Source organism: Colletes latitarsis, chromosome 10, assembly GCF_051014445.1.
Source record: "Colletes latitarsis isolate SP2378_abdomen chromosome 10, iyColLati1, whole genome shotgun sequence".
NCBI classification, from domain to species: Eukaryota; Metazoa; Arthropoda; class Insecta; order Hymenoptera; family Colletidae; genus Colletes; species Colletes latitarsis.
The window spans coordinates 22,800,235-22,822,901 of NC_135143.1; the positions used below are offsets into that span (position 1 = coordinate 22,800,235).

A 22,667-nucleotide genomic window follows, 5' to 3' on the forward strand; every position below is an offset into this window, starting at 1 on the left:
TCCTAGCTGATCACGTATACGGGAATAATCAACTAAACTACGCGTTCAATTACGGGCACAGGCCAATTCAAGGGAAGGTCGGTGTTATTGTTTCGGGTAAATTATTGCACTCGTATCGACGAGGTCTTGTAATGACCCACATTTCGTGGATCGTTCAGACGACCTTGCATCTAGGCCATCTAGAGTGTCGTCGATAATAGGGGGCCATAAACCTTGATAGTATTTTTCTGGTTTATCCGATAACGATCTGACATGGACTGTTGTAAAAGTCGATAAGTTGGGAAGGAAATATTGTTCACCCCGGTAATGCAGCGAGACAAATACCGTGATTTTCGTGATTATAGAGATTAAGAAGCGAGTGTTTACGTTTAATCGATACAATGTCGAGGATCGAATATTATTACCTGGAAAATCGTGTATCGAAGTTAAGTCATAATTGCTTTGCATTTTTCTCTTGTTCTTAAATCGATCAAAGCTGAACAATAAAAGTTAAATATTCTGTCCAAGGTTGAATGTTTATAGAAGCGCTGGTCTTTTCAACGAATACAGAAACGACGGTGTTCACCTGTTCTATCGCGAAGAGCAAGTTCGTAATATCTTGCTAAACGCGTACGACACTGACAATTTTGCAAGGATCGCAACACAAGTCACCTTCCATCTCGAGTTTCATAATATCGTTGTTCTTTTTTTTTAAGTAAAGCGATATTTCACGTGTCAAGAGATTCGCGTTATATTTCATACGCCTCAGTATGTACCTTCTGTCCCATATCACTGGAGGGAATGGAGTTCGCAAATTGTCCGCTAAGGTTTGATGGCTCAACTATAACACTTTCAACCTTTATAACAGGAATTTTCTAGCCAGCTGAACTTTCTTCACGGATACATCATATTTTCTCATACCAGTTAATGAGCATTCTTTTATGTTCTCATCGTCAGACGTTCCATAATTTAATACCGTTACTATAGAAACTGTCCCATATAACTTGACTATCTTAAAAACGTTGGAAGATACGTTAATGCTCGAATAATCTCAAGCATCAAAATTCACGTTTAAGAAACTCTACGTAAATAAAGTTTGCAAAATGCCTGGAGATGATCTTGAATGTATTTTCTATGTAGGTAGTATCTATGCAAAATTGTGTTTACGCGTTGTGAGCGCAGGAAATATTGCCAAATTTTCTTTAAATTTTGCCAACACAATCTTCTTAGTTCTCTTTCATTATGGCTGCGGCTATTCTGCGCCGACAAAGCTGATAATCCAGCCTGCATTTTATTCGTTTTAATGCTCGCGAATTCCGTCGTTGGAAAAAAACGAAAGGATGCGTGAGTTTCGTTCCGCGTTATCTCGTATTGCTAGCTACAATGGAGTCCCCGATCCATAAAACTGGAAGGGACTGTTCGACCTTTTGTACCGGCGGTATAACTCAAGTGTCAACCCCGTTATTTAACCATGGGGTTCTCCTCGTATTCTCCAGTGAGCTGTTGCAGGAACGCTGGCGATAGGAGTTGAAGTTAGACTACTCGACGAGACGGTAAATTGAAAAATAAAAAATTATATTAAATTATAGAAAAAGCTGCCGACATAATTCCAGAACTTTTCTGCCATCAGTTTACAACCGTGTAAAATTTTTCGCGGTTAGTAATCAAAACTTTTAAGATCACTGGGGACAAGGAACGAGAGTTCATTTTTTGCTATTGAAATTCGTGTAAACTCATGTTATTTTTAAATTGAAAAGAAATATATGTTTGAATTTCGAGCCTTTAATCTATCTTAATCTGGGGTTAGGAATACGCGTCGACTTCTTTTGTATTCTCTAGACTTTAAAAATGCTTGAATTAAATTAAATTTAAGTATTTTTAAATTCTAAAACTCGGTTTTATTTTTATGAACTCGATAGCTAATTCGAGTACAAAAGAATTCGACGGGCACCGCTAAGATTAAAATTGATTAAAGGATTGAAAGGGCGAAGCACGAAGGAGCGGTCTCGAGAACGAGGGTTCTGTCGATTGTTCGCGATCGATCATTAACCCAGCGAACCATCTGTCCAAGTAATCGATGATTTTGTTGCTCGCCGTCGAAAGTTTTCCACGAAAGTTACGAGTCCCCTGTGGCGCCTTTCCTTCACGGCAACGCCGAACTTTAATTTGATTCTTCGGGATTGACGTAGGGTCGATATTATAGAAAGAAGCGTGGCCAGGCGTGGATGAGATCGATGCGAAAAGTGACGAGTTCATTTTGGAAATAAGAAAAGTTTCGTCGGGCCATGGGCTGGGGGGGCATTACTTCGGGATATTGTCGGATGACGGATTTCATTACTATGAAATTTTTATGTCCTGGCATTAAAATTACTATACCCGCGGTATTCATTGCGCCGCAATATTGAAAATTTACGCCATTTCCATTTTATTGCGGTCTATTAGATCGCTCGAAAATTACAATCGAAGCACGAACGAAAACTCAAGTTCAAATATTTTAGTTCCGTCGAAGTTTGCTCCGTCACATTCGAGATGCTCGAAGAAAGAAAGAAATTCTTGTGTAATCAATTATTATCGGACTAATTAAAAACTGATTGTGGTTCTAAAAAAACAATACTCACAGAACTTTTAACAGGGAAAGATTCACGAATGAATGAATTTATTATACCATTGCAATTATATAATAATAATATGTATCATCTACTAATCTCGTAAAAGTTGTAAAATTTGCAATTAATTCGCGGACAGCTTAATATAATATTTGATCGAATAACTTTAACATGTCTTTCTCTAAGTTATGTATTCAATATTAAATGAATCTGATATCGGTTCACGTTCGAGTGTTGTGTCTATTTCGCTATTGCTTTGTGCATATCTGAGGCTATGATGTCACGATAGTATGATGCAACGATGCAATGTCTGTTATAGGTTGCTCCTGCGTTGTCTACAGCAGCTCGGACAAACCTCAAGGTGGCACATTTACATCCCCTTATTATCCCAAGCAATATCCATCGAATATCGATTGCCTGCTTTACACGTTCATCGGTCAACCTGATGAAATCGTCGAGCTATCGTTTCATCACTTCAATATCCGTCGTACGCGACCCAAGTGAGTAACCCTTTCTAAAATGTGTCTTAAAATGCACGAATCACTATTTTTACAAATTCTTACTCCACGATGCATCGAGAATATTTATTTTCGAAAGCGTCCATGAATCAACAGAGTCTCGATATGATTGACCTAAATCAAACACTCGTCGATGTTACCAAAGTTCGTTTCTCTACTTTCAAAATTTAATAATTGAAATTTAAATATATTATGGTTTGGATGAAAGGTGAAACTTTTAAATGGAAAATGTAATTTCATTAATATGTCTACGCGAGGAGTTTTTATAACGAGCGGGAACAGTTATTGTAATTAATTTAATCAACGTGAAAATCCCGTTATTCTGGAAACATTTCTCTAACGAATCTGCTACGAAATACCTATATTGCGCTCGTATTCAGGTTAGAAATCAACTTGCAGCTCTCTCGCAACAAAATGTCGCAAAAGGTGGTCGAACTGAAACTTGCATTATGTATATATTCGTACAAGCGAAAGTTGGACTGAAATTTCGAATAAATCATACAGGAAAAATGCGATTTGGTAGTGATCCAGAAGTAGCAGCCTTTATGTTAAACGATATAGCTACTCATAGTCGTCGTATGCAAAACAATTCCCAAATCTAAAATCTGTTAAAGGCCTAAAAAGTGAAAATTTTCAACCTCAAATATAAGAATAAAAATACGTGTCAAATACTTCTCTAAGAAATTTCATAAAATTCAACGTGTTATATCTCAAATACGAGGTCAGTGATCAAGACTATTAACTTAAATCACAAGTTGAAATTTTCCAAATAATTATAAATAGCGTTTGCTCGTGATTTCTAAATAAAATGTAATTCTCCTCGACATTTAAGTTAACGTAGCTAGAAAATAGGCGCGTCGACGTTTGCACCGAAGATGTTCTTGAACAAAAACAAGCTATTACACTGCTTCCCTATTAAGGGTATTAGAGTCGTGACGCTGCGCTCCCTGTTATTGTACACGGAAAGTTTCACTTATTAAAACAGATGCAAGATTTTGTTTGAAGCTCGCTGAATCCGCTTTGGTACCTAATACAGTGCTCGGAGAGGACATCTCGCAGTTTATCGAGTATCATGGCCGGGAGAGGCTTAAAACGAGAACGGTATAATTCCTTCTTTCGCGTCATTTTAGTTTGCAGTGTGAAAAGAACAACTTGCATGCCTGAAATATACACACGGCCTCGCGTATTGACATCGAACGTTTAACATTTTATCCTCGACGTTCACGGCGGATTGTTATTTATTAAAATTGCACGTAGTTCGCGGAAAAAGGAACAAGAAAGATGCGACTCGTTCCGATATCGACATCCTCGGATCGCGAAGAAGAAGTTTCTTCGTCGGCGAGTCGCGATCTTGCTTTTATTTACTCCCGGGTAACTGAAACGAAACTTCGACAGGTTAAAGTGTAAATTCCAATTTTTCCCGCGGCAAATTTTCTTCTAACAAAGTTCGCTGGAAACTACGAGATGTAGAACTCGCGATTTTAGACGCGTTACATGTGTTGCGTCTCGTTTACGTCACATTCGACATTTTCACGATCTGTTTTCGCTTCTCCTTCGGTCCGATGAATTGGCACGCTCTTTTCAATTTTTCCAACCATCGACTTTTTCCATAGAATACTTTCTCACGTTTCCATAACGTTTGTGACTACTTCAAGTACAGTGTCGCGATTTGATAATTTAATAAGCATAGAGTAGGAAGGACGATTTCTCGGTTTGAATCCGGTGCAAAAATGATTGTTTTAAGGCGAGGATCGCTCGGTACGAACGCGGTTTGGCCCATTCTTCATCTTTGAAGTCGTTACATTCCTGTGTTTCGCGCGTGGTCGTATTTTTGTACGGAACACTTGGAAATTTCTCGAGTAACGACCATTCTGCGGAATTGAATTCCAAATGCGATTCGTCCCTAGACGGAGGTGCGTTACTGCGAGTGCGCTGACTTCGGACGGCTCTCGAGTTTTCCAGGAAAGAGCAGCTTTGGAAGCAGAGAGAATCGGGTACCCAATTTGTAGCGGAGTTACCTGCTTGCGCACACGTGTAAATCCAGAGCAACAAAACGTTCCTTCGGTTCGTAATAAGGATTCACCGTTGACAAGGTTCAAAGAGGATTTCCTTCTCGGAAGGAACTCTGTATTATTCGAAACCTATTGGTTTTATTCTTATAATGTTGTCGTGCAATCTCGGGGAATAAGAAATACGCAGGTTTAATATTATATGATTTTCTACGAGAAATGCACCTACCTTTCGCTACTGTTTAGGAATTCTACCAGAAGTAGTGTACGGTAACTTTGTGAATAAAAGAAGAGAAAGTCATTATCATTTTTTCACTGGAAAAAGTTTTTTCTTTTAGTTACGAGCACTTAAAAGTAAAATCAAGTAAATTATTGTAGAATACAATATGAGGAAGAATGCAAAAGAATTGCAGTTTGCTTTATTCAGGTCTTAATTTCATATTTTAATAATCGCATAAATAAATTTGAATATTACTAAAAAAATATTTTCTTGAGTGTCAGATTTACCGTGTCTAATGAAAGCACAACTTTAAAGAAATTTCCGTATTCTCGTTCTCTGTTTTCAGGACAATGAAAATTCTCCGTGATCAAATTGTGCTCGTATCGAACCTAAATTGTGATTTAACCGGACCATTAAAACGAAACAGTCTAATTCGAGCCGTGTTCAAACTCTAGTATGCGCGCAAATTTAGTCAATTTCCAGCCTCGCCAGAGCATGTATCTAAGATATGACCAATTTCGTCGAATTCGTATAGATTCGGAACTTAGTTCTCGGGAGTTTGGTTCAGACTGTTGTGTATACCATAGAGCGATGATATTGGTTCAGCGATTAACTCGACCATACTCGACGAAACAAGTAGTTTGCAAACTATATCGCAGAATTCATAATAAACTAATCGGGAACTTGAATTAAATTGAAAGATGACAATAAAATAAATAATACTATTTACGTACGAGAAATAATTGTTACCTTTAGAAATCTCACCACTAAAATGATAGTTATCTTTTCAGTTATTTTTACCTCTGGTCTTTTATAAATCCTTTTCTACAGATTTATATAAAGTCCAGAGAAAATTTCTGCTATTGAAAGAATGAACATATCTGCCAGTGCTATTTATTTCCAGTTTAAATTTATTCAATTTCAAATGGAAATTATATAAGAAGACAAAGTATATAATGGTGCAGATTGACAAGCTGCCTGGGAAAAGCTACGATTTGTAATCGATGACTTATCGACCGACGCTTTCATATTTTAAAATAAACCATGCTGCGCAATAAAATATTAAAATTGTTTGCACAGTTCGCACACAATCTATAAATCATCATTCTTTAAATATCTCGTCACAGAAAACAGGGACGATTGCATTTCACGCATTAATAATTAAATTATAAAACGATGAATTCGTTCATATTGGACAAGAGAAATATCAGGTCATTTCATAAATTTGTAATTTCAGATAAATACGTGGACGTATATAGAAAAAATTAATCATGTATAGAGTGGCCATGTTTTATAATAGCACCGTAGGTCCGTGGACGATGGTGGTTAATTCTAATAATTTTTTGGTTTTTAGTATCTTGATTAAATCTTACGGAGAATTAAATTTTATATTAAACGGGTAAATAAACCTTTTCTCTGGATAGTAAAACATTCCCTAATGTCATTTAATACGATGATTTTCTTGCTTCCTCTGAACGTTACAAAATGATACGATGAAATAACAAAATTAAATTTCTAATAGACTGAAATATCGTTTCCCATCCACCGGAACCACTAACACAAAGTTTCTTCCAACTTAATGATTAACTCGATTTCCTTCAAAATCGCATTATCCTTCAGAATTCCACGTCGCGATCAAGCTTACGTGGAACTCGTTGGCGGAAGTACCTACGTCATGTTAGAGAATTTACCACCTCCGCGGTACAAGTAATGCTCAGGCCAAAACTCGATCGGACATGCTTGGACCCTGTTACGTCTGACGAGAAAACGGATCAACAAATAAATTCAATGCTCGTCCATTATATCTCACGCGATAATGTCACATCCTTAAGTTCATAAAAATGTCTATAACGAATTCATTTTTAGAAAGATATTTGACTCGTATCGATAGATCTTTCAATTCTCAAGCTATAAATTTTAAGACTTGCACAAACGTACAATAACAAACAGAGAACCCCATCTTCGTTTAAAATGTTTTAATAAAATCCATCAAAAAGTGTAGACTCCATCGATAATTGCGAAGAGTTATTTTTTAAACGTAATGTCGTCGATCCTGTTAAATATTCAGTGGAAATAGGCTGTGGTAAATGATCTTTTACTTTTGCACTGTGTGTAGTAGGTACATTCGTTTTGCACGTTTACAGAGAGAGTGAGTGTAATTAGTGACATGAAATCGCGTGAACAACGGTCCTCATTTACCCCGCTATAATCGTCCTTGTTGCTTTAGAGATGGATAAATTGAAATCTTGAAAATCTCCAAAATTTTGAAACTCTCGAAACCAATATATTAATTATTGCATAGGACGGGCAACTCTTGTTTACTTCGTAGTCCCTGTTGCTCAACGCTTTTATCGTTCGGTTCTTTCTAGAAGAACTTGGCCGATCTCTGCTCCAGAATCTTACGCGGTGATTAAGTTTACGTAGAACTCACGAACGGAAGATCTTCCGTCGGAGAATTAGCAAAGTCCGCGGTGCAGGTAACGCCAGAGCCAAAACTCAATCGGGCATTCTTGGACCCTGTTACGTCTCGCGAGAAAACGGATCAACGGATAAGAGGCGTTCCAGCTTACATCGTAGAGGCAACACCGAGCCTGATTACCCGATAGTTGCGCGCCATGTTCCCTTGATAGTTGCTCGCAGTAGCTGCCAGTACGATTGCGAGCGTATTCCGGATGCAATATACTGCAACCACGAGCGTCGCATCGCCCAAAATACCAACCCCGTTTTCTGTTACCGAACAGAATTCGTGCCTCCCATTACCAACGCGTTCACGAGCCTCGCTGAGAATTTACCGGAGATATTATTCTGATAAGAAAATCTGCTTGCACGTAGGTCGGGGGAACTTCCAGACTTTCCAGATGGTATTTCGAATGCGTATCACGGAGTTTACCAGTTGGTTTAGAACAGTCGAGCGCGGGAAGGGTCGGGGACGTCGCGCTGAGACAAGTAGAAGTCGGTTAATAGAAAATTTTAACGAGAAATAATTGAATTTTCCAAGTCGACTTGCCTCGATAGCGGACACATTTGGAGATTTATTAGAACAATTCAGAGTATGGTTAAAAGTGAAGAGTTTGTGTCATTTTATAAATAAAAATAAACAAATTCGGATGGAAATTAAATTGAGCGGGACTTGTATTCCGATAAAGGGTGTTTCGACGCTATAAGAGGCCGCTCATGATGTACAAGCGAACGACGACTATGGTCGTTAGAGGGCAGTCTGCGGCACCTAATGTCTTAAGGGGTGGTTGATGCATGAAATTATCAAGGGTGTGTTTCTCTTCAACTTGACGTCACTTGCATCAGCTCGTCAAAGAGTACATGCGTCGTGGACTTTTGTGGGTGGAAACGTGGTAGCGAGCTATCGATATTTCTCTCTTCAAACCGTACGAAGTGAAATATTTATAAATCGAGAGGACAGTTTTAATGCTTTCATTTTTTCAATTCAAATTTTCGAACGTTCGTCTTTCGGAAAATGGAAAAAGGAGAGATCGATTTTATTTTTTTGAATTTATTACCACGCGGTGTTTCCCTTAAACGCTCCGAAACGAGGAACGTTCTCCTGCATATAGCGAGAGCGTTTCCGCGGACGGGTCAGCACCGTTCCGATTTTATTTTCCGCCCCGAATGCCGCTGTCTCTCCGAGCGGAATATGAATCTCCCTTTTGTGAAGTTGCGGTCACGGTTCTTTTTTTTCCCTCCCCTCTCTTCGTCTATCATCTAGCCTTTCTATTTTCTTCTCTGGCCGTCTCGAGTCTGAAAATGTAATATCGCCGCTGCGTCGATTGTTCGGACGAGCACAATGGAGGGCCGACGGTTAATTAACAAGACCCGTCGTAGACGAGAGCAACGGAGCGCCGAATGATATTAATGATTCGCGCGATGCGTGTTTCAGATGCATTTTAATTAACTGCCGTCGACCGATCGATCGGTCAGCATCCGCGGCTCCTCGGGACGACCGTGCGTGATGCAGGCCAACGATTATGTATGCAAATATGCGCCAGAATTTCTGCCGACATGCATTATGCGTCGAAGTACGACGGGGCCGTGTCTGCCGTTGGAACTTCCGACACGGCGAGACAGACTGTCGGAAACATGGGCAAACAATTGGGTAATGCTCGTCGCTTCCGCGTACGGGATCCCCGTGCGCTAGGGACAGGAAGATGATCGCTTGCACGGGAATTTCTGCGGTCTCGGCAGGTTCGTGCCACTGACAACGCGAAAACGTTTCGGGGAACGATCGCCCGCCGTGAATCGACCGTTCACAAATTTCGAATCGAGAAGCGGGAGAAGGGTTGAAAACTTCTTTGGAGCAATCCAAGCGTCGGTGTTTGGGTTTCCCGGGGGACCGGTCGATCGAAGCTTACGGATTATAGCAAGAGGATCTATAGAAATTGCTGGAACAGTGAAGAGTCAAAGTAAATGTGAAACTAAACATAGAAGATAACATAAATTATAATGACTGTTACATTCATCGGATAGAGGATGAAATGCCCTTTAAAATGAGCGTTTGTGAGAGTCGATAGCTTCATTAGTTCCGGAGATATAGCGATTTTAGTTTCAAGTCGATGCGGCGGCTAGTTACGGAGATAGAAGGGTCCGAAGTTTGTTTACGTTTCATTCAAATCAATGAGCTCGCGCGCGTGAAAATAGTAAACAGTGCGTAGTAAATTCTTGGAAATACTACGCCGGCACTAGGTCACGATAGTCACGTACGCGGAGTAGACAAGGAGGTACGACGCGACGCGTCAGACGGAGACAGAGATACGAGAAGTTAGAAAAATACATTTCTCTTTACACGACGATATCTCGAAAACGGAAAGTCGGATCGCCAAAAACCAAAAACCATTTTAAAGGGGAGGCTTTTCCGCCCCTAACAGTGGTTGAATTATTAAGATAACGTAAATAGTTTCGAAACTACACGCATGTAAAGTTTAACTATTTTTGATACGCGCCGTTCGACTGTCCCAAGACGGATACTGCGGGAGCGAGAAGGAGGCTCAACGCGTTAGACGGTGACAGAGCTAGTGGAAATTAAAAAATTACACTTCTCTTTACACGACGATATCTCGAAAACGGAAAGTCGGATCGCCAAAAACCAAAAGCCATTTTAAAGGGGAGGCTTCCCCGCTTCTAACGATGGCTCAATTATGAATAAATCCCGCGTAGTTTCGGAATTGCAAACACGTAAAGTTTTAGTATTTTTGATACGCATTGTTCGATTGTCCTACGACGGATATCGCGGGAGCGAGAGAAAGGTTCGAGCGATAGACGGAGACGGAGCTAGTGGAAATTAAAGCGCTTTCCTTTACACGACGATATCTCGAAAACGGAAAGTCGGGTCGCCAAAAACCAAAAACCATTTTAAAGGGGAAGCTTTCCCGCTTCTAACAGTGGTACAATTATGGATACAATATGAGTTGCTTCGGAATTATAAGGGTGCAAAGTTTTACTATTTTTAATACGCATTACCAGGTCTATCGTAATACGGTGAGAGAGAAATAAACTGAGAAGATTCTTTAGACGGCGATAATAATTATTCGTTTGAACAATCGATGAAATATTTCGGCGATAAAAAGCCCAACTCTGATTTTCACAGCGCTAGTAAGATGGTAGACAATGAAATCATAGCCCACACTATTATTTGTAATAACATTTTCGCCAGTGTGGCTGGTCGAATCCTTCTCACATTCTTCGTATGGTTGACTTATGCCGGGCACGTGCCTATCCCGCGGGTGGTCTTCCTAGACGGGATTCTATTTACAAATCCTCCACCACCAGAGACTATAAATCGTATCTGTTTCTAAGCATCGTCCAGGCACATCGTATCCAATATTAAACTGTCCATGAAGATGGCCCTATTAATATGGCGTGCAGAGGCATGGCGATCGTTTACACAGCGCCGCGAACTATAGTATATTCTAAAGCTGAGAAAATCCCTCGGAGATGAGAGGAAACTTCGCCTTTGGATCCAGTGGCGTCAATATTAAGCCGCCTCTAGTGCGAGTTACGTGCATGGAAGATGTACCGTTCCAAGTTTCTGTGGAGGGTAAAGTCCCTTGGTGTATCTGTGATTCTAATTATCGGCAGACTTCGCAGCGACATTATCGTTAAGCGATGGTCCGTGAATCCACTTGTAGTAACTCGATTTTACGTTGAACGGATTTTCATAGTAATGCGAGTTTTAATCCCGAGACTTAACGAGGAAGAGAGTTATTGTACTGTCGAGTGCGAAAATAAGATACAAATACAAATTTAAACTTTTAAACCCTGTATCACTTAAGCCCCTTTCGGTAGATTTTCAGTAAATTATAGCAACGAACAAAAATTCAATCTTATAAACACTCGTTGTAGTGTAATTTAATTGGAATGTTTTAATCGACTTAATTTTGAAATTTCCAATTTGTATATAATCTTTTCGTTTAAAAAAGATTCTAATCGAGGCAGATACGCGTGAAATCGTTAAAGACTTTACACGAATAACTTGCCATAAGTGCTGTGACAGTTTCCATACTCTCAGGGGAAAATTGGCAAAGTCAAGAAGCTGGAAAAGTGGGGTTTTCGCGAGCTTAACGAAAATCCGAAGAATCGACAATGTGAAGCGTGCGGTTCAGTACTTCGACGTTATTCCGTCGAAGTAAGGGATCGGATAGTGACTGGCGAGGAGAAATGGATAACGTATGATAATCGACCCCGATCTGTTCAATAGCCGGATGCTCATGAACCATTCAGATCTGTGGTGAATCAGGTTTATGCCTAATAAGGCAATCATAATTCGAACTAATTATTTGATAGTCCGTGGTTAATGTTACTCATTAAACGGAGTGTTCTATGCAACTGGGACAAGCTGTATCTCTGAGAGAATTAGAATAAAAATTCGTTAATAAAATTATAAGCTGATAATATCGATCGAACGATTAGAGTCTTTGCTGGAATCGTTCCGGTAGCATTTTTATATACATTTTTGGAGCATTTGAAGGCTCATTCTATAGGCATAGAATTCGATAAAAGAATCGTAAAAAATTTTTAAATAAATTTATAAATCAGACTTCATGGAAATTGTAGAATATATATAAAATTCGTGCAACTCTAGAGAAACGGTACCTTGTTGCTTACAAGTAGCACGGACTAGAGGCATTTAAGCTCTGAAACTCTCGACTATTCGTACGGCTACTTCGAAAACACTCCCGTATAACGAATCGAGGAAATGGAACATTCGTTGTCGATGTTTTTCGATTCCCAGTGACTAAGACGAATCGCCGATGGTTTACTTCGATACGGTGGAACGGAATTTCGATGGTGTATGGGCGATGTATTTCAGCGAGATGTGTTTTCTGCTTACTCGAAAAACAGCGCCGACACGCTGTCGTCGGTAAAGTAATCGATTAGTTGGTATCGGGAGCCCACGCAAACGCTACGCGTTGCGGTTCTTAATCATAATCGTCCTTAAAATACAACAGTATCATTGCGTGATGAATCGAGGGGAACGAATAATGGCTCTAATGGAGACATCCGTCCTGATAACCGAATCAATCGCGTATACTCTTGTCGCACACAATGGCGAACCATCCAGTGACATACCATACCCTGGACGTGTATCGATACGTATTGGTTTTGCGTTTATTCGCTATACACTGTCGCGTTGGCCACGAAGCAAACTTATTCCGCGCTATCTTGCGCGGAGTTTTAATTGATTATCCTCCTGACTCGATTTAAACGGAGGCTCGGCCCCGAGGAAATCTAATATAATGAGAATACAGTGTATACGACCAACGTGGAAGCAATTTCTTGTGTAATGGATGGTTATACTTCGAAAGTTGACACATCCTGTGTACATCACCACGCAACTGTAAAACCAATTTCATGAAAATTTCCTTGAGAATCGTTTTAGGTTCTTTTTATAATTCATACTTTTGACTCCACGCCTTTATGTTGTCCAACTTGACAACAAGTTTCAAGATATGGTTTCAAACACACGTAATTTAGAAGAATTTTATAACACAGAATTGTAAGGTATTTTTGGACAAATATCTGATTTTTTATTGCTTATAATAGCTACGTTTATTGGCCATGTAGGTGCTTAAATAGTTAAAATTGCGCATAAGGGCAAAAACGTGACCGCATGTTAGTTAAAAATCGTAGAAACAGACCGTGAGATATAAATGCGGTTGTTTTTTTACGCTGCCAAACACACGATTTGAAATTAGAGTTTCACGATTGTTTCAAATAATAATCACTTTCGGACTTGGTATAATCATAGAAAACGCAATATCACGCGTCCGTATAGCGTTGAATTTTCGTAACTTTATCGCGCGAGCGGCAAAGGAGAATTTAAAATTTAAATTTAATCCACAAACATTTTAGCGTGGAATTAGTTCGTTCAATTAACGATCAATTCATACAACGTATATTATCGTGCTTATTAATTGAGCTTATCCAGATCGAAAAGCCGCGATCCACGATGAAACGATTATCGCCAGTTATCGAATACGTTGAAACAAATTTCAAATATTGTACTTGGGCTAATGTACGTGTCACCCATCGGCGAAAATGTCATCAACTTTCGACAATGTCAGGTCGAAATTAAAGAATTGTCGCTTTTGTGTTTCTGGATTTATTCGTATTTATTTTGTTCCAAGTTTTAAAAAAGCATCTTCTTTAATAACGTGAAAGGACTCAGGGTGACAAGAATTTAAGGTAACATATAATTAATCCGTAAGTGGGATATGAAAACATTTTGATCATGTTAGGATAATTTACTGTACTGACTTTAATTTAAGCTTATCTATTTAATATCTAATGTCTAATATTTCCAAGACAAGATAATTGTTGAAGGAACCTCAAGACCAGTTAATTAAAAAAGACGTGAAATCATCATTGGTTTCTGAGAAAGCAATTTTCAACGTTTCGTTTGAACCCACACGGCCCAATTAATTTCACGTTCGATACTCTTCCTTTCATAACTACTTCGCGGACTCAAATATTACAAAGGGTGGTCCTACGTAATGAAGCGCATAAACGAAATTCCGCGAGTAAAAATAACAAACGCCTGTCGTCGCGTCAGCTGCGGCATCGTCGCGCGGAACGTAGTCTACGGTGGTCTGATTTGGCCAAATATGCGGTAATTTGAACGCATCGCGTCTCGACGAAGCTGAGCGACGCGGCGCGCCCGTTGTTTCGCCGTACGGAAAATGGAACAACTACTGCAGAAGGACAGGAAACCTCGAGTTTGCGGCAGGGACAGTAGTGCGGAACGTTGTAGCATCGGCTTTCACTGCGGCCTGCCGGATACCGACGCAAGCATGGAATTATACTTGTCTGGTACGCAATTGCCGAGATTAATTATGTGCAAGATGAAATTCCTTAGGCGGCAGAGTGTGACAATCCGCGGCGATCCGTCGACGACCTCGCGCTTGGCTACCTCAACCATCGGAGGTCAAAATGAAAAATATAAATTCTAAATCTCCCATGTCTCAGAGTGCCATAAATATAACGCATCGTAAATAAATTACATAATGAAAATAGATTCAAATACACCTCAGTGTGGTGACTTGGTGCTGGGTTCTCTTCTCTCAATGTGGTTATATTTTGTGATAGATGTTGGTTCCTTTTAGATATTTCAGGGTATTTTATATGTTTCTGTATTTTTGTCTTTGGACGTAGTATCTTATAAATTCGTATAGCAGATGGTTGTTCGTTATGATTTTGTTGCATTAAATATCGGTTTTTTTCATTATGTACTCGTGTGTGAGTTTACAGAGACCTGTTCGTAGTCTTGACACGATTATTCGATTTTTCTTCTTCGCATTATTGATGGGTAATGATTGATAAATATCTTCAGTGCGGTTTTATTTGGCTTTCGTGTCGAACCATTGTCTTTCGCGTCACTGTCCGTTGCAGCTCGACGACCCTCGTCTCTGGAAACCAGCCCGCGAGATGTTCCGCGAAACATTCTTTCCTTTATTGCGTGCTTTCTACTTTCTTACAAGCGAGAAAGAAAAGTCATTTTGGTTCTTTTAAATGGCCTCTCGCCTCCGTGATATTAAATTAGTCGAAAGCGATGGAAAAAAGTGTCTGGCGGCGTCGTAGCCGGTCCGTTTGCATAAAGGACCTCGCGACCAGACACCTCGAAACTACTTTTTGATTGTCATGAATATTTGAGTGCGCCGTCAACGCCGGAAAGAAGGATTCTCGGAGTGGAAAGTTTGCCCTCCGCGCTCGGACGTCCGAGCCAGGGTCCTGCGTCGACCGAGAGGAAGCTCATAATTCATTGAGATTGTCTTGGCAATTGCTAGCGCTTGATGTTTACGAACGAGCGATTCGAGAATCGAACGAAAACACTATTATCGTTTCCATGTCGTCGTCCCTCGTCGTGCGGGGATTCCATCCTTTTCGGTTAATGCGACCCGCCGTTTCCTGCGACGCGATTGCTGCACGCGCTGTAAATTCCATGGACGCCATTTGCATAAATTGCCAAAGAAAGTATACCGCGGTTCCCCTCGAGATATGATGAAACGCATCGTGGAACCTACAGGCTGAACTTTACCACCTATTATAACCCTTGAGGCAATTTTCAAGAACTTTTTGGGCGTAACTATGAAACTTTTTCTGATAAATGTTTAATGTTTTCGTATAAAAATTTCATATTTATCAACGAACTCCAAAAAAGAGTATGCAAGGATCCGGGACAATAAAATAAACGCAAAAGCGGTGTAACTGATTTCCATATTTTCAACGTTTCCGTCTGACTCGTGGAGCACCGTTACAGTTCGATCGTTCGATTCGGTTGCACCTTGTATATGTGCCAGGAGGAGAGGCCCAGTCGATCGTATCCTCAATTATCATAAATACAACAACGTTAACTGTATGAAATATTCAGCGAGCCGGAAACCGTCGAGCGGACCGCGCCATCGGACGACGAACTTTAACTCGGGGAATAAATGGCGCCCGCTAATGTCGAAAAAAGGAGCCAGCGAAGTTCCTTCATTGATTTTGCAACGACGGTGCACGCTATTAATGGTAATGGGAGCATGGAAACGGACACCAGATCTCGCGAACCGTTCGAAGAAAATGGCCGCAAAAAGCGCAAATATTCGATAATTCGAAGATCGCGGGGGGTCTCTGGGGCGTTCGATAATGGCGGACCGACGTCAGGGCGCATCGTTTACACCTAAGGGGGAAATATCCACGAGAGAAACAGCTTCCCTTTCGTTTCTCGTTCGAGAAAAGTGGAACGCGCGGCGTAACGGGCACACGGCAGTCGCCGGAAGCGGCTGGGTACCATGCAAACTGCTTGGGGAACGTCGACGCGGAAGCTGCGACGGAAGTCGGGTGAAATGAAACGTCGAATATAAATCGCGATTCTTGCGACGCTGTCTCTTGGCGACCGTCGTTTTATAAGTCTGCCGCTACACTGGCAGCACTTACGATCTTGCCTCGATAAGCGAACGAACTTTCGATCACTCGAACGTCCATTTTACTCTGACGAATTTCTAAAAATTGGAAGCACGGATGGTGATCACGGTAAAAGTGAAGTTGAAAACAGTTGACCTTCGAACGGAAGATATCGTTCGACCCGTTTATGGAAAGTTTGTGTAAAAAAAGGTTTTATCAGCGACCATCTTTGAAACAACGAAATATCGAACTCCTCGACGCACGATTTAATTACAAGTAATTTCTCGACGGAATTAATAATAGAAATATTTTCTTCGAATAGCATTATTACGGATGTTGAAAATAATCGAGGACGAGTAGGATTCTGCGTGGAAATATTGTCGGAAAGTGGCGACGAAACGCGCATTAAGGACGTTGAGTGCGAAGTACCGATCCAATCTCGAGAAGAAATAATGGCCGGAAACAATGAAGAATTGCATCGGTAGGAACTGCTCGAGGCAGCCGAGAGATTATTGTGCTGGAACGACCGAGTGTGTCTATATAAACAGACTTTCTTGTAAACCGTGAAACAACGAGAATTGAAACTTTAAATACGAAGTCGATCGAGAGAGGAACTATTAAATCAGCTCATCGTCGTTAAGTGGCACGTTCCAGCAAAATTAAAATTGCATCTAGAAAATTTCTCCTTATTAACGTGGACTAATTTTATTACGGTCAAGTACGCGTTAGTGTCTATAGGTTTTCCGATTGTTCGGCTAAAATTTAATTTCGTGCCCGGTTCCAATCGTGGACGAGATTCAAGTCTTGTCACGGCGTCACGTCTCGTTGTTTACCACCCCGAGGACAAAAGGTGCGTTTTCGTTATTCCGATCACGCGGCGCTTCTAATTTCCGAGGGCAAAGTCATATCTGCTCGTTCCCTTTGATTCCGAGCTGGCGTTCGTCGGCGACGTCGACGTCCACGTCGAGGGAACGATGCTCGGCACACGCGATGATTAACCATCCCGGTCTTCCGTCAGTGTCCCATGTAAAAAGGGGTCACGAAACACGAATTAACCGAGCGTCGGTTCTCTGATTGCGCGAGTTCTTCGTCGGCCTTTTTTTCTATCCCCTTCCCCCTCCCTAACCGGATGAATAATTCAAAAGATTTCGCCCCCGTTCTCCCCTCCTGTTCGCGCGTGCCTCCGGAGTTCCGCGTTCCAACGATTCCTCCCCTACGCTTGTTTTCATATTTTCGGTCGACACGCTTCCCTTGGATTTAAACTCCGTTTCGTTCGTCGAGCAAAAATTCGCTAATCCCCCTTAAACCGTTGCAGCATTAGAATAATATATTAACCTACGAAACATGTCTTTTTTGAAACTTGAGTGAAAATAGAAACGGAAACCTTTATTTTTTAATTGAAGTATCTATGCTATGAAATCATTATATTACTCTACGAAGCTTACAAATACGACCAGCCCCTTGACGTACGATTTGGTTTTAAATAATTTTTCAAACGTATACTATTTAATTTTGTGGCCACGAAAAAGAATAGATTTGGTTTACGAATACCTCGTGAATGTAAAAATGTGTTGAGAGATTTTAGAGGCCAAAATAAGACGAAAATCAAGAATATCAATTTTTTGATTGACGCTTCGTTAAAATGTTATTAAAAATTAAAGTACAAAATTTGAAATCATTCTGAAAAAATTATTTTTGGTTGTAGTGGTCAATTACAATCATTGTAATTAAAAAATATATGTTGTAAAGTATATGTTCGTAGAAATTGTAAAAATATATGTTGTTTGACAATACACGAAACGCTTGTAGTACTTTGTGGGCATCGAAGCTTTATTCGGTATATGTCAAATAAACCAGCCAAAATTCGGAATAAAAATGTTCATATTATGTGACGCAAAAACACATTTTATGGACAGTCTAGAAATTTATTGCAATCGATAGTCTGAATGACCAAAGTGCAATATACTCCAACAAAAATAGTAAAAAGGCTCGAATAGAAATCTTTATGACAGTTACACTGAAGGATCCATTTTTTAAAAACACTAAAATTATAAGTGCACACGAAAATATCTAACATACAATTGTCGACGACTTTCTTGTTGAAAAGAAAAGACGAAATACCGCAAAGAAAGCTATCACTGCAGTAGTTTCCTTCATAAAGTTTTTTTTTGTCATCGTTCATGGATTTAGGTTACTCCAAGACACATGAGACAATCAGGTTGACTTTGTCCACGCGAGTTCCACTTCTGTTTATGTTGTTCCTGAACAACTTGTTGGATTAACGATTCGAAGTGGGAGGGGGTAGCATGAACAAAACGTTCTAAACACGACATCTCGTGATTAGATGAAGATACGTCTCGCGTGAGTTAAGCGCTCCGAAACATTCCGTTTCTTGGGGATGTTTTGGAACAGCAAATATTTTATCCGCTAATTGTTTCGGTTATAAATGTTCTCTCGTCTATTTCATACTTAATAAATGAGATTACAACTTATTTATTAGGTACGAAAAAAATAGTGAATAGTTTTTATTTAAAACGCATCCAGCACTAAAATTTCGTGGGTACGTTTACTAAAATATTTTGATATCGACGTGAACGACGAAGAGGAATGTAAAGTCACTTTGTTTCCTGGAGAAGGAACGATATAAGCTACACATTTCAAATCATTGAACCGCACCGAGTAAAATCATGTCTGAGCGACGTCAGGGAGGCACACGTAATACCTCAACCGTGTCTCAACGCCATTTTCTGCTTAGGGACCTCGCGAACGACTTATTCCGAGAACATGCTGTGGAGGAAATAAACAAGGTGTCCTTTTTGATTTTCTTCCTGTTAAGATAACCGCACAGAAACGTCAAAGACGATGTCGAAGGTAATGCTTTTATACTCTACAATTTTATTCTGTTCACATACTCAACACATACGTGTAAATTAGAGCGGCGATTACGTATAACTTAAATTAAAATATTATATATTCGTTCGAATACTACGAACAATATGGTTTATAGTCTACCTTATTTCTAAACCAGTACTGAGAAACGATGCAATAATGCTGTCAGCTCTCGTACATTTCATATGAACTTTTACCATCACCTGTCACGTATCACAATTCAGAGTGCAAGGAGTTAATTTTGTCAGACTTGTTTCGTTCCCGTCAAATTTACTGTTTGCTCGTCAGAGTTGTTTGTTTGATATCCACGTACTCGCTCAAGATCGTTTTTCTTCCATCAAGCGTCACGCTCGATCGTCATACACGAGCGCCGGCCTGTGTTCAAATTAAACGCATTCTGTCGTGATTACCCGTAGAATAAATAGCCGAATCGCGTGACTAGTTTTTAACGATCTTGCAAGCTACGGTATTTTTCGCTTGAAACAAAAGAGGCGAGCAGTCTCTGCTCGTGACTCTAAAACAACCCTGCTCGTACTCGAGCTTTTACGAGTACTAAAACCAAGTGTCTGCGATACAATAACCTCTGTTCCGTGAAGAAATCGTCGTTACTCGTCGAGTATCCTGATCGTATCTCAAAATCACATTCTGCACCAAAGTTGGTCTCAGTTATCGATGATTCAACCTATTCCACCGAAATTGATGATTTTCGCAAGGGTACGACTTTATTCTGATCGAATTCTTTGTAAATTTCTATGTTAGAAAGAATCGCTTTTCATAACAAAACTTAACTCACTTTTCTTTATTTTTTATTTCTTATTCTAAATATTTTATCTGGAAACTTTGCACGTTTCTGCTCTCCGTGTTAGGATCTCAAATTTGTTTGGATTTTGAGGTACAACGGGGCGAAACTCGACTAATCCGGCAGTTCCTAATGGACGAAATTTTTTTAAAGTCACTGTTTTTGTCACGCGAGATTATAAAACGCCGTGCGTGCTCTGAGAATATACATACAACTGTCCTGTTAGGTTTTTGTGTCGTTTTATACAATAAATCTGGATGAATACTACGCCATTAGAACTCCAAACGAAGAATGCCTTCTAAATAAAGCAAAGGAAGTTATTTAAATTCAGTGATATTTAAAAAATAATAAAAATATTTGTCCTAGCAGAATAAGGTGGCTCTGAAATACGAAGCTGGATTATATTCGAGATATAGGGAGTGTACAAAATATTTACAAAATAAACACATTGTTCGCGCGCGATCGGCAACGTAAAGGATCATTGAAATTATACTCAGCTCGTAATCTCGACGGAGGCACTCCTCGAACGGATACGAAATGACAGCGAAGCGCTCCCAATCGCTTGATAACAGGCCGTCCGCGGAAGTTTCTTTCTAATTAATTTTTAAATGAAAGTGATTCGGAAGCAAGCGAGGGGCCAAAGGAGAAAGACGGGGCAACAGACTCGAGCGACGAACGAGGCAGGGAGGATCCTTCCTTCCAGGAAACTTACTGCAGCTGCGAGTGCCAAGATATTATTCAACCGGTAGAGACCTTTATTAACTTCCAAATTAACTCTTGTATCGAAAATTATTCTTGAAAGATAATGGGGAAGCTACTAGCTGTGACGTTAGATATTTTTCGTATCACCGACAGAAAATAAATTTACGAAGCACAATTTGATGGAAAGTACGTTCGACGATTCGACTTCAATTACGTTCGTGGAGTTTTAAAATATTCAATAGCTGAAATATAATTAGATTTAAAATCTAGCGAAGAATGAAAGGGTAATTGAACTTTTTCCAACGTCAAATCATTCGTTAAGATTTCCTAAAATTGCAGAATCTGCAAAATATTTAATGGAACGATTAAGTATTTAAGAATATTTGAGTCGATCTCCATAATCCCTTTGATAAAGTCTTTTAGAGCACTTTATCAGCCTTCTATATTGTATCACATTAAATATTGTATTTGCACGTTACTCCCGAAAATTTTTCAGAATTCTATTCTTCATTCTGTTCAGAGCCATAGTTTTCCACGAGCAATTCATCGTTCGTTTTTTTATCGAGATTTTAAACGTCGAAGATATTCGTTTAACAAAATATGCAAAGTAGGAAATACTAGTCCACTGATAAATTATATGAAACGAAACGAATTGGGTTAAGCAGCGTTTTATCATAATAAAGAAAAATTGGATTCAACGCACAGTTAGCAGTTGAATTTCTTGTACTTTTAATCAGTGTTCATTAATTTTATCATAAAACTGTTGGAGATTAAAAGAAAAGCAAACTCTACTGAATTGAAATTTCATTCATATTTTTTTACATAAATTTTTATAACGATTAAACGACATGGGGTATACATAACGAAGCGGTCAGGGATAGGATCCATCATGGTCGCGTCACGAGGAATATCAAAGGCGCGCACAACAGGGCGAAAGGTCGAGGAGGAAGAGAATAAATGGAACGATTTGCTCGAAACTTAAACTTCCCGTCGTTTCACGAAACAGAAGTCTCTAATTATCACGGCGCGGCTCGAGTTTCGCAACTCGTCTCGGTTCTTATGAGAAACGTATGGTTCCTCGGTAATCCAAAGTTCTGCCAGTCTCGTCACATCGCTTCCGTTCTACGATTCACTTAACAGTATGGCATTCACAGTCTATTGATTCACTTGCGGGTGGGTTTTATTGCCGCTCAGATTATATTCTCCGTGCCTGTTCCACGATTGTGCAACGTGTTTCCTGGTGCAAAAATAAGTCATAAGTGTAGAATAAATTTTGGACAGAATGCATACGTAGCGGGGCTGAGACCATTTGGATATTTGATAAATATTCAAAAGCTACGAATGAAATCTGAATACCATATTATTATTGGACTATATCCAGAACCATACTTGCTTCGCGTACACCCTTAGTCGTTATTCGATTTTTTATTACTAGAAGTAAAGTAAAAAGAAATAGATCTAGTGTTCCGTATTCAGCTAGCTTTTTTAATTTATTTCTAATAATAACCGATAGTTACTCTACATTAGTGTACTGATAAAATTGATACCAGTTTT

At 39.7% G+C, this 22,667-nt stretch overlaps 1 protein-coding gene across 1 annotated transcript in view; it reads left to right on the top strand.

Annotated features, from left to right (window-relative positions):
- The window catches only part of Sol1, a 556,981-nt gene that overhangs the window by 126,474 nt on the left and 407,840 nt on the right, over positions 1-22,667 (top strand). The window contains exon 3 of the mRNA XM_076774500.1: positions 2,905-3,085. Coding sequence (XP_076630615.1) covers positions 2,905-3,085 — 181 coding nt within the window. The remainder of the gene's footprint in view (positions 1-2,904; positions 3,086-22,667) is intronic.